The sequence below is a fragment of the Procambarus clarkii genome, chromosome 29 (genome assembly GCF_040958095.1).
Source record: "Procambarus clarkii isolate CNS0578487 chromosome 29, FALCON_Pclarkii_2.0, whole genome shotgun sequence".
In the NCBI taxonomy this organism is placed as follows: domain Eukaryota; kingdom Metazoa; phylum Arthropoda; class Malacostraca; order Decapoda; family Cambaridae; genus Procambarus; species Procambarus clarkii.
Window position 1 is genome coordinate 10,178,679 of NC_091178.1, and position 12,190 is coordinate 10,190,868.

Here is a 12,190-nt window from a genome sequence, read left to right on the forward strand (position 1 = left end):
CCTCAGTAAAGGATACTCTCTGTAATAAGGTATCCATGTCTTTGCTCATTACTGAGGTTGTTTATTACAGATAAATTGTTACTGACATGCCTTCATGCACATGAGACTGGTCTTGCTAAAAATTAAGAGGAATTGCAAAAAGAGTGCGAATGAATTTAATTGTGAAGAGAAGAAAGTTAAAGGTCAGTATAGGAGAAAGATGCTTCTAGTAATGAATTATGCACCATCAAACGGGATTTATTCCCTTTTGGACCTTTCACCTATCACCAAAACAAGTTTGGTTGGGTATTAGCCACAGAAGATTACCTCATGGTCACTTAATAGAACAGAGACCTGCTCCTTACTGTCAGAACAGCACTCTTCTGCTTACAGCTTTCATCTTCTAATGAAATGTCCTGATTTTTCAGAATCAAAAATTTTGTTTTCCTGCAGTTTCTATGCACTACATGTCCCTTGATAAAATCCTTGGTGAACCTGAATTCTTTGATATCACTTGTCTTTGTCTTTATATTGGCAGCCTAAATGATATCTAGGATCTCTTAAATATTCTGTATTGGCAGAGAGTAATGTGTAGTCATACTAGCTTAGCATTGTCTTTGTAAGTAATGCAGTTTAATTAATTCATACAGCATGCATTACCATGTTATGAACTCTGTATTCCACTATGGCTTCATAGAGTGTGCCCTACTATCTTCTGAATTCTGCATCCTACCAGGGATTAATGAAAAATATCAGCAATAGTATGGAATCATTGTTAATCGAAGTATGCCGACATTATGTACAGTCTTTGGTTTTTATACAGTAGTATATCACTTGTCTATTGATATTTGCAAAAACCATACAAATTGACATAAATTATTAAAATACAAAGAAATAATATAGAAACTTGTTTGTGCATTGGAATATCTTGAATAACAGCAAACAAATATAACAATAAATTATTAAGTTAGATAACTAATTAGTGATCTGATAACCTCGAGACTTTATTGGAACCATACACAGGTTAATTTATCCAGAGATTCAGATAATTAGGATATAGTCATACTGTATCTTCAAAAGAGATGGAGTAATATAAAGTTTCATTCTCTTCCTAATTTCTTGCTCTTCATCCATTTCTTATCTTTCTAGATTCTTCTTTTTCATTCTATTATTCTTTCTTTTTCATTGATCATGATACAGTACCTGTATTTAATTTTCTCATTTTTGAGGCTTCAGATCACGGCGCGGATGCTTGACTGAACCCAGAAGCTTAACTTTAAAATTATTATCTTTGAATGTATTAAGTTTTTCCTGTATCCTTTTCTCATCATATTCAGTCAGGGGCTGCTGGAGTGGAACATCAATGCGAGAAGCAGGCATGTTGGCCTCAATTAGCTGCATAACACCAGAGGGGCTTAGCTTTTTTTCATCAACATCCCAGAACCGTAAATACTCTTGATCTTTCCTCTTAGTGTTACCTCGTATTGCCCTCCAGATGGCAATGGCAGCACTGATGATTGCATCCGTGACACCCTCAATATACACAGTAAGATGTGTAATTGACGAAGGTAGTTCTTTCAGTTTCTTGGCATTGATCCTGTCAGCATCTGATATGCGAAGCATTACACGATTGAGTTTATTACTGCTCTTGCATATCTTGTATAGATTTTCATATTGTTCATGGTCTATAATTCTGAGGCTAATATTGTATATGCGTCTTGTAGCAGGGTGCGAATCAAGTATCCTAACGTCTTTCAGGTACCCCGTGAATTTACCAAGCGAGGCACGACCTTTAGCATGCAATGCCTTGATAATTTCATCTAGTGGCATTTCATCCATACCCATAAAGCTACTGTTTATTTGCAAGCCAAGTCTAAGATCACATCCCCGAACAGCCTCCAGCATATCAGCAAGTCCTGGCATTTCTGATAAGCGGCCACCAAGAGAAATGTTTAGTTTCTGTGGAATTCCTTTGGAACGCTCATGACCACAATTACACAAAGCTTTCAGGGCTTGTGGAAGCAGGTTTCCATCTACAATACACCAGTTGTCGTCTCTCAATGTATTCAGCAGTTCTTTGACAAATTCATCATACTTGTCGTCGGTTTTACTGTAAAGACCACTCTCGGCTAAAATCTGGACAGCAGAATTTATGATTGGATCATTGATATTCTTTGTGACTTGTTTATATTCATCTTCAAACATAAGCTTTCCAAGTTTAATTGCATGTTCTTTAATCTTATCAAATTGAGCATCTCCCCGCATCAAACCTATAACCATAGGAAGAACTGAGCAAATTTTACGATAGTTTTCCTGATTCAATATATTTTCAATTGTATCAAGGCTGTGGTTGATTTTATTTGCAATATGCTTTCCCATAAAGAAAGTTTGGTGGGGTGCAATCCTGAATGTGAGTGTCTGTATCTTACCCCTGCTGTTGTAGTGAGGAACGAGAACATGTGCAAGAAAAGGTTCGATTTCCTCAATTTGTTTGTTTGATGAATATTCCTCATTAAACAAGTACTCCTTTTCTTTTTTAAATGCTTCATAGGCAAGCATACCAATTTGTAGAGTTCCACTGGTAATTAATACATTGAGGTCCAAGGTGCAAGAATGCACCTCACCCTTGTAAATATGTGACCACAGCTCGAACCACTTTGAGTACAATTCTGATACAGTCTTTGCAGTAATGATTCTGTCTCTTTCAATTGCTGAGATAAACATATAAATGTTGAAAGGTTTTCTCATCTCCACTGGCAAAGTTTTAAGCAGCTCTTTCAAGTGCTCATTAAATTCGCCATAGGTTTGGTTCTTGATGAGGCACAGTCTTTTGCAATAGTTCTCGAACAGTTTACCTGAGAAACATCCAAACCCATCAGTTTGGGCTTCTGAGGGGTCCACATGCCTTGTGTAGGGGTTGGAGATCACTCCACCCAATAGCTGTAGCACCATGTTCTCCTTAGACTGCTGGTATCTCAGAGGGTGCTGTGGATTATCCTTCATATATTTAAGTCGACTGAAGATTATGACTCTTTGGCCAGTCCACGGAGCCAGAGAATTCTCATCCACTATAGAAGGCAGAGAGTCGAGCGTGTCAATGAGGACAAGGATCTTCATCTCCTTCATGGATTCTAAGATCTTCTTTTCTCCATGTTTCTCGGTGGATTTAGGCAGTCTAGCCAACAAGTCTTTCATGAAATCGACCTTGGCAGAAGTGGGTAGGCCGAGGCACTGAATGGCCACTAAAATGTCCACCTTCTCAAGATCCTTCACCTGAAACCACAAAACAATTATTGGTTTAGAATATTCCATAGATGGAAACTGATGGTTTGATGCAAAATAATAAACAGGTTGACATTAAAGTGCCTTGTAACAGATTATAGAAGTATCTAAATTACAAAATTATATAACAACGATTTTTAACTTATGTATGTAATGTACTGTATATACAAGAATGTATAATGGGTTGTGAAAGTACGTATGTTGGTGATTGAGTGGTACATTCTTGCAAAGCCATTAGCATTTCCACAGATCTACAGTATCAGCTTCTGGTACTGGTAATGGCTTCAAACACCCGTCACATATGGGCTATTCATGCCCGTGCCACCTCTTGGATGACTTTATCTATAACAATCAATCATCAAGTCAGTCATTAGCATTGTGCAAGGGAGCTGTTATAGCTTATGATGAAAACTGGATTACAGTGATAGCGGGGAAGAGGGATATGTACTGTATATATACAGAGAAACAAGAGGTTGCAGAAGAATATGAAACACAAACATGGTAGATCCATGCATCCTACTTCCACATGCAAATATAAATAACACTGAAGATTTTGCACTTTCACAACTTACTTTTTGTCACCCAACCCTTTATCTGTACAATAGATGGGCTTGTAGGAGCAAGCCTGGGTTCCTTTCTCCACCTTTGGAATATTTGTAATTAATACAATGGCTGTTTTATCTTTTTCTAGGCATTTACATTTACAATTTCAGCAAATTTTGCTAGGTACTCAACCATGTTGGTGTTATCTCTAATAAACTTGCAGATGTTGCTGCTAAGGTAGCCATTCATGCCTGTCTTATTTCTCAGAGGGATTTCTACCAAGTCGTAATGCAATCTGTACTCGTTGGTTAGATAGTTGGTTGGCCAGGTATTATGGATAACAAACTACACACTATTAAGGCACTACACACTACTACACACATGCTTAACTCTAGAGCCCTAAACAGAGCAATGCCCCACTCATTGTCCTACTTTCAGTTATGCACCCCTTCATAGAATGTTGATTTTCAGGATGACCATAAGTTATACTTCCAAATGTCCCTTTGAGTTACTTGTCCCACGATAATTTCCTAGGTGAATCTGATATCTCTGACATTGCTCGTCTGATGTCTTTTTGCTCCAATATTAGCATCCTGAGTAATAATAAATAAATAAATAAATATAAATATGTTTATTCAGGTAAGGTACATACATACAAGTGATGTTACATTAATGGATCAATATATAGATAGAGCTAGTACATACAATGCCTAAAGCCACTATTACGCAATGCGTTTCGGGCAGTTATAATAATTAGGACCTTTTGAATATCCTACGACACTGTACTAAATAATAGTCATCCCGGCTTGTATATTGAATAAACTTCAATTACTTGTTTCATCTAACCCATTCCACTTATTTAAAACTCGTTGATATGTGTGTATAATTATCTAAGTGTAGTTACAGGATGAGAATTACGCTCATGGAATCCTATCTTCCCTATTATCTTTAACATATGATAATAATAATAATAATAATAATAATTTTTATTTAGGCAAAGGTACATACATAAAGAGATTTTACAAAGTTTGTTGGCTTTATAGATAAGAGCTAGTACATACAATGCCTAAAGCCACTATTACGCAAAGCGTTTCGGGCATGATGTTTTGAAACCTACTGTACTCCTACAGCTACGATAAATAACACAGAAAAAATCTGAAGAACCCCAACCTTGGTTTTGTCATGTAGCCAGTAATGAATGAGAAGAGCGAACAGTGCTGTTTTGCCACTCTCCGGATGCCCCAAAAGCAAGAGTCGTGTTGGCAGTTCACTCGTCTCCTCCTCCTCCTGCAACTGTGTTGTCAGAAGGTCTGCCACAGCAATTTTTCTTCCAGAAGAGAAAGGATAAATATATATACATTTACTATATATATTATAGGTCAGTGGTTTGAAAAGTCTAAACTATGTGTTTCTTGCAAACCCAAAAAATGCAAGCCTAGTGATTAGTTCAGTCGGCTCGTAACCGAATGGTCCTCACATAGCTACTATGGCTAGAATGTACAAAATATGGACTGTTGTTCAAAAAATCTCTTCAAAGGGAATGGCAAAATAGTGGAACATTGAATATCAACCTTATCTAACTGTCCTGTGCATAATTAAGCAAGCATAGGCCTGATATACATTGTTAGTCTTAATTAAACATACTAGGCTTAGGAAAGTTTAGGCTCGGTTGTTACACAGAAATAACACCACATGAGACCAGAAGGCATGGCAGGATGTGCAGAGTAACCCTGTCGAAGAGCAGAGGTGCAATAGGTCAAGGAGCAGGCCGCGGGGACGCTAAGCCCGAAACAATCTCGAGGTAAGGTTACCTTCTTTATTTGGCCTCTACTAAATTATTAGTTGTATTTAATGTGGTCCTAATTTGGGTGAGATAGTCCATATTTTGTACTATAATCCATAGTAATAATGAGTACTATCATTTATGGATGGCAGGTTAGGATTGTGGCTCTGCTCTCCTGGCTTTGATCCATTAGCATTGTTTCCCAGTCTCCTACTGTCAGGGACAGGAAGCCTGTCAGGCCTATTGAGTTCTCCCTAGTCCAACTACTGACCATCCCCAGGATGCAACTCTCAACAGTTGCCTAACTCCCAAGTACCTATTTCCTGCTAGGGAAGCAGAGACACCTGAACATGGTTTCCTTTCATCTGACGTCTTGCCATGCAAGGGAATTAAACCCCTGGACCTTTCGGTTTTGAGCTGTTTGCGCTGACCACTGCGCTACTGGGTACTCAAATTATATACATGTGATTTTGTGGTACAGTACTTACCTATCAGTAATTACAGAGAAGTGAGCTCTAGTTCTTTATGTCCTACCTACTAACCTTGTACATGTTGCAGTATAGTTTAAAAAAAATTAGTTAAATTTTGTCCATTCTGGCCTTAAAGTTGTGAATGGAGGCGGCTTCCACAGCTACTTTTAGTGCATTCCACTTGTTGACCACCCGTATACAGAGTACGAGCATTTCCTTTGGTTTCTTCGACTAATTTGCATTTCCAGCTTCCAATTACTGTATGTTCTCTTGACCTTGTATCTCTTAATGCTCAATGTAAGGAGGCTATCTTTGTCTGTTTCCCTCAGTGTCTTGTATGTTGTAATCATATCTGCTCTATTTCTTCTGTCCACCAGAATTGTGAGGTCTAGTTCCCTTAACATGCCCTTACAACTTAGCCCTCCTAGCTCTGACGCTAATCTTATTGCAAACCTTTGTACCTATATTTTTTTTTTTTCTTCTTTTTTTTTCTTTGATGCTTCACAAAGTTGTGAATTCCAGGTCGATGCTGTTCCAGTATTGGTCTAGCAAAGGCTGTGTAGATTGCTTTTAAAGAATCTTGATTTAGGTTTTTAAAAGGCGTTCTAATGTTTGCCAGCGTGTCATATGCTGCCGATGTTACCTTGTTTATGTGTACCTCTGGTGTTAGTGATGGAATCTCAGTACATCTACTGTTAAATCTTTTTCTCTCCACAATTCTTGTAGTTGCCTTCTATTGATGTAGCTACCTCCCAGTCTCCTCTCTTCCCCTCCCTTTGCCAACTGCATAACCTTACACTTGTTGGGGTTTACATTTAACAACCATATGCTAGCCTACTCCTGGAGTTTACCGAGATCTTCCTGTAGCCTTCTGTATTTCTTTTATTTTTACATTACTCATTAGCTTTGCTTCATCCACAAACATTAACATATATGAGCTGTTCTTACCTGACGTTAGTCCACAAACGTACCTGTGGTCTCGCTCATAATCTTCGGGTTTCAGCTCCAGCTGGTCCGCGTGGAAGCTGTAGGGCTGCAGATCATGGAATATTGGGTCACCAGGGGGCACTTTGGCTTTGACCTCGTCCCGTAGGTCAGGCCGGTAGATGTTAACCAACTGCACGTAGTAATCCCGGAGTTCCTCGTTAATGCTCTCTGGGATTAGTGAATACAAATTACTGGATGATGCATTTCATCTCATTTGGTTTCGCCGATTTTGTAAAGGGGAGAGTTACAGTGTGAGGGGTGGAGAGTTACAGAGTGAGGGAGTGGATTACAGTGTAAGGAGTGGAGGGTTAGTGTGAGTGATGGTTTACAGTGTGAGGTGTGGAGGGTTACAGTGTGAGGGGTGGAGGGTTACAGTGTAAGAGGTGGAGGGTTAGTGTGAGTGGTGGTTTACAGTGTGATGTATGGAGGGTTACAGGTGTGAGGGGTGGTGGATTAGTGTGAGGGGTGAAAAGTTAGTGTGAGGGGTGAAAAGTTAGTGTGAGTGTGGTGGGTTACAGTGTGAAGGTGTATGATGGAGGGTTACAGCGTGAAGACGAAGCTTGGGCTGATCCAAGAGCATCTCGTTGCATATACACAGTTTACTGCAACCGTTATTCTCTTTGTAGTTAAAGTTTAGTTGGTGGTACGTGTGTATGAAAATGTTTCCTAAATTAATAGTTTAGTTCATTTATTATGCACCCCATACCCATCTTGTGGGCGGTAGTGGAAAGGGTTACAGAGGCACATAATGGGCTCAGGGACTGAACCCCACAATTCATTTAGCTAAGCAAGTTACAATCTTGATGAGCTAGTTACAAAACTCATTATACTTATTAATTTGAAAATACCAGGCAAATTTTGAAGGGAAATATTTTAAATTTAAATTTTACCACTATTGTTTAAGGGATTTAAAGAAGTTTAAGGCCTTGCCAATATTGTGCGAGATAAAGTTTATACAAATAATAACATACCTTTGAGAGCAGCAGAATCATCGTCCCCCATTTTCTGTGGTTCGTTGAGCTGCCCGGTCGCTGCCCCTGACTGTTACTGTAAAGATATTATGGGTATGAGGGCCCGTGGGTATGATGTCAGGAATATTGTGGGTATATATGGTGTATCGTAAGTCTCGAATTATATTTCGCGAGTCTAGAACCACTACGGAGTCGGAGATCATTCCCTGGAATACATTCCATCTTGGTGACAGTGCGACATATGCGAATTATAATTATCATTATATTACAGTGTCAGGATCACGTTGGGCTAACGTTACCTGTAGTAGGGGACTACACGGTATAGGTTAAGTAATAATTGTAAATAAGAAGCAATAAGATGCTTATCTTAACATACTAAGAAGGTTAGGTGAGGTCGGTGTTTTCTATGAAGCTTTTCAAGGTAAACTAAAATATTCACAATCAATTAGTATGTCACATATGCACTTATTAAATAAGCCAATATTGACTGTAAGCAAGTGCGAGAACGGGTTTCCCAGTCTTGAGCACTCTATATGCAAACACTGAGCAGGAACTGGGGTCATGATCTCTTCTCACACTACATTATTGAATGTCCAGTCATTAGACCCTTCACACCTGCCGGTATAAGGTACCTGGAGCTTTGCAAATCACATATTAATTATTTACTCTCATGTTCTGGAAAATATTCTCGGAATGCACCCAAAGTTTGCCAGTGCAGACTAATGGTCAACTGGCCCTGTATGACGAACTATCCTGTGGGATGAGGATTTTTTAGCATCACGTAGACACACACTCTTGACACACTATGTAACCCTTCTATCAACCTGTCCTCAGGGAGGGAATACCCTCAAGGAATGGATTGAGAACGACTACATAAGTAATGTTATTATCTACTCTCTATTCATGGTAAGGTCAGGTTAAGGTTTGGCCAGGTTACGTTTCATTACGTTAATATGATGTATTACTGATGATAATGTGACATATGGAATTCGAAAATAATTTCAGTGTACCCGAGAATTTCGGTTACAGAAAAATTAATTCTTAAAATAAAATGTTTTCAGCATATTCTTTTTATATTTTAAACCAACGATTTATAATATAATAAGGTTATAACTTGGGAATAATCTCTGTTTAGAATAAAGCTTTACTTGCCAGTTTACATGTAGACTGTTACTGGAACCTTTATATGCTTTCACACCATCACAAATATCTAGATAACTTACCAGATGGTTTGTGATTGGCGGGGGGGTTCTTATGGTAATGGATTTGATCTAAGGATAGGTTCCATATATTCTATGGTAGCTGCATAAATGCAGAGGTACCTAACTATGTTACAAAAAAAAAACAGACACACCGAACCCCATTATATCCCATCAACATTCGCGGATACACTCTTAAAGTGTGTCTTCATTTTCAGGATGATCAGGAATATTGTTTCCCCGGTGACCTTTTGAGTCACTTGGTGAGTCCGATGCCAGTGATATCGCTCGCCTTATCGGTGTGCTCTCGTATTGGTATCCTGGACGATATCTACGAATTACTGAATAATCTACGACACACACACACACGGTGCTAAATATTCTTCCATGTTTGGTGCCTCCTTTTAATAATTACTTAAATATAAGCATTCACACTTTAATGATAACCTAGTGTTGAAACGAATGACGAATGTCTTGGCCGAGAGCCGAGAAATTGAGCATAAACTTGGATTGCCAATAAGCAGTCTGAGAGCAGCAGTACAGCAAGAACTTCAACAAAATCTTGTAGAACTGAGACAAAAGTGAAATCGACACCAGTAATTCCATCTATCATCATACTGTCATGCAAGAGGAGCCACACATCTATGGATCATCCAATAAAATCAGCAGACTTCTAGTTGTTACTACTGCTCGGCTTAGACTCGGTTACAAGTATCCCTGGGAATTTTCATTATCTGCTGATGTAAACCTGTCCAAATGTAAACTGTGTCAACAAAATTAATCGCACACCCTCCGTCACTATGTGATGGAGTGCGGAAAGATACGTGAATTCAGAGACAATTCTATGACAAATGTTCATAAGATGTGTAAATATTTCATTCAAAATTATATGTTCCCAGAAGTCTTGGCCAAATATCCACCGTTAGCTAACTATAGGTAGTACCTGAGTGATTGTAACCCGGTTATCAGTGTTACGAACATTTAAGTATTTTTCCTTCTGGTGACAATGGTAACTTCCACAATATCTTCTCAACAAGGTGAAAACCTTTTCACCTTTTTGAGTGAAAAAAAATCACTCAAAATGAATGTACACGGGAATGTGTACCATGAGAACTCGCATGAATATCAGGATTAGAATAATTAATGCTAGTTAATAATATCATAATAAAAAATAGCATTAATGCCAAAGATCATCAACGCTGTAACTTGGGTTAATTGAATACAGAGCATAAGTTCCTGAGCCCATACGTGCTTCTGTAATATTTTCTATTACCTCTCACAAGATGGATATAGCGTCTACTACTGTTCACAAGAAGGGACTTGGTTTTACTACCGCTCGCAGGATGGGTATGGGGGTCAACTAATGCTCACAGGATGGGTATGGGGTCCACTACAACTCACAGGATGGGGTATGGGGACCATTACCGCTCACAGGAAGGGTATGGGGTCCATTACCGCTCACAGGAAGGGTATAGGGGTCCAATACCAATCACAGGATAGGGTATATGGTCCACTACCGCTCACAGGAAGGGTATGGGGATCCAATATCACTCACAGGATGGGGTATGGGGTCCACTACCGCTCACAGGAAGGGTATGGGGGTCCAATACCACTCACAGGATGGGGTATGTGGTCCACTACCGCTCAAAGGAATGGTATGTGGTCCACTACCGCTCACAGGAATGGTATGTGGTCCAATACCACAGGATGGGTATGGGGGGTACATAATAAATGAAATAAGAGTAATTTCCCTCTCCTCACCCTCGTACGCGAGGGAGAAGGAGAAGGAAAGAGAGATAATGAAAAAGACGTTAACGACACTCACACACCGTGATGTTTACAACGATGATTTCCTCAGTGAACACAGCAGCAGCAGCACCGGCCTCGCCACCACCTACTTGGGAACTAACATTCAACCTGCATTTAATTTCCTGAGGGTGATATCTCCGCGTATACGTATGAGCTGGCGCCTGTAGCTAAGGGCGATCTCATAACGCTGAGGAGCGTGCATCTCGCCTCTCTACTCCCTCTGTGACGATTATGCTGTTGTCGCTGTTAGTAGTCCAATACCGACAGCTGATTAGATTAGTTAGATGTAAAAAAGGACATTATCTTAGAGTTACTGAGCTGGTTGCTCTCTTTCTCTCTTTTACTGAGCAATGGTTTTCATTCAATTTGGCTCTCAACAAAAATATTCAATTGTATTCTGTAGTTTAAACGCAAACGTGGTTGGAATGTATACGTTCCCTGCAATTCAACATGGCGCTTGTGTACGTATTCTTCTATATAGGAGTAATTGTACTGTTTGGGAAAGGGTTAAGTGAGGTTAATTAGGCTAGCCAGCGCGTGATCGGAAGCACACAATGTGTCGGTTGGCGAGGCTGCACTTGTCGACACTGTTTGCTGCTGTTTCACAGCCGGCACACAAACTACATCCCAGGGACCTGTATTCCAGCAGCGTAACACCCCAGGGAACTGTAACCCAGCACCCCCAGGGACCTGTATCCCAGCAGCGTAACACCCCAGGGAACTGTAACCCAGCACCCCGGGGACCTGTATCCCAGCAGCGTAACACCCCAGGGAACTGTAACCCAGCACCCCCAGAGACCTGTATCCCAGCAGCGTAACACCCCAGGGAACTGTAACCCAGCACCCCGGGGACCTGTATCCCAGCAGCGTAACACCCCAGGGAACTGTAACCCAGCACCCCTGGGACCTGTATCCCGGCACCCCAGGGACCTGTATCCCAGCAGTACAGCCACCGCCTAATTTCTGCCATCTTCCACCTAATTTAATACATATATAAGTGATATTCTAGACCTAGCAAAGTCTAGGTTTAATTGTTGTCTTCTTTCTTGGTGCTCTACAGAATTAATAATACTCTATGTGGACTTTGATCACAACAGACCATTACGTAAACTCGACCAATAATTCTATAATTACTCCCATTTTGGGATGACAGGTTGGGTTTATAAG

At 40.0% G+C, this 12,190-nt stretch overlaps 1 protein-coding gene across 2 annotated transcripts; it reads right to left on the bottom strand.

The window, feature by feature from the left end:
* Positions 1-736: 736 nt before the first annotated feature.
* On the bottom strand, positions 737-11,173 carry LOC123765041 (uncharacterized). 2 transcript variants are annotated; one of them, XM_069333472.1, is made up of 5 exons: positions 11,040-11,173; positions 8,016-8,091; positions 7,029-7,212; positions 4,975-5,131; positions 737-3,252 (listed from the first exon to the last, which is right to left on the bottom strand). In XM_069333472.1, the coding sequence occupies exons 2-5, from the start codon at positions 8,044-8,046 to the stop codon at positions 1,198-1,200; spliced, it is 2,427 nt and encodes an 808-aa protein (XP_069189573.1). In that variant the 5' UTR covers positions 8,047-8,091; positions 11,040-11,173; the 3' UTR covers positions 737-1,197. The 2 variants fall into 2 exon arrangements, with proteins under 2 accessions (XP_069189573.1, XP_069189574.1); XM_069333473.1 differs by having other exon boundaries at positions 11,044-11,149.
* Positions 11,174-12,190: the final 1,017 nt, after the last annotated feature.

What these genes read in the sequence shown, in the direction of transcription:
- LOC123765041 (XM_069333472.1), bottom strand. Translation starts at nt 8,046, where the DNA reads ATGGGGGACGATGATTCTGCTGCTCTCAAAG. An exon ending in TGATTCTGCTGCTCTCAAAG is followed by an intron (nt 7,213 to 8,015) that starts GTATGTTATTAT and finishes CACTAATCCCAG; the next exon opens with AGAGCATTAACGAGGAACTC. An exon ending in GGCTACATGACAAAACCAAG is followed by an intron (nt 3,253 to 4,974) that starts GTTGGGGTTCTT and finishes TTGTGGTTTCAG; the next exon opens with GTGAAGGATCTTGAGAAGGT.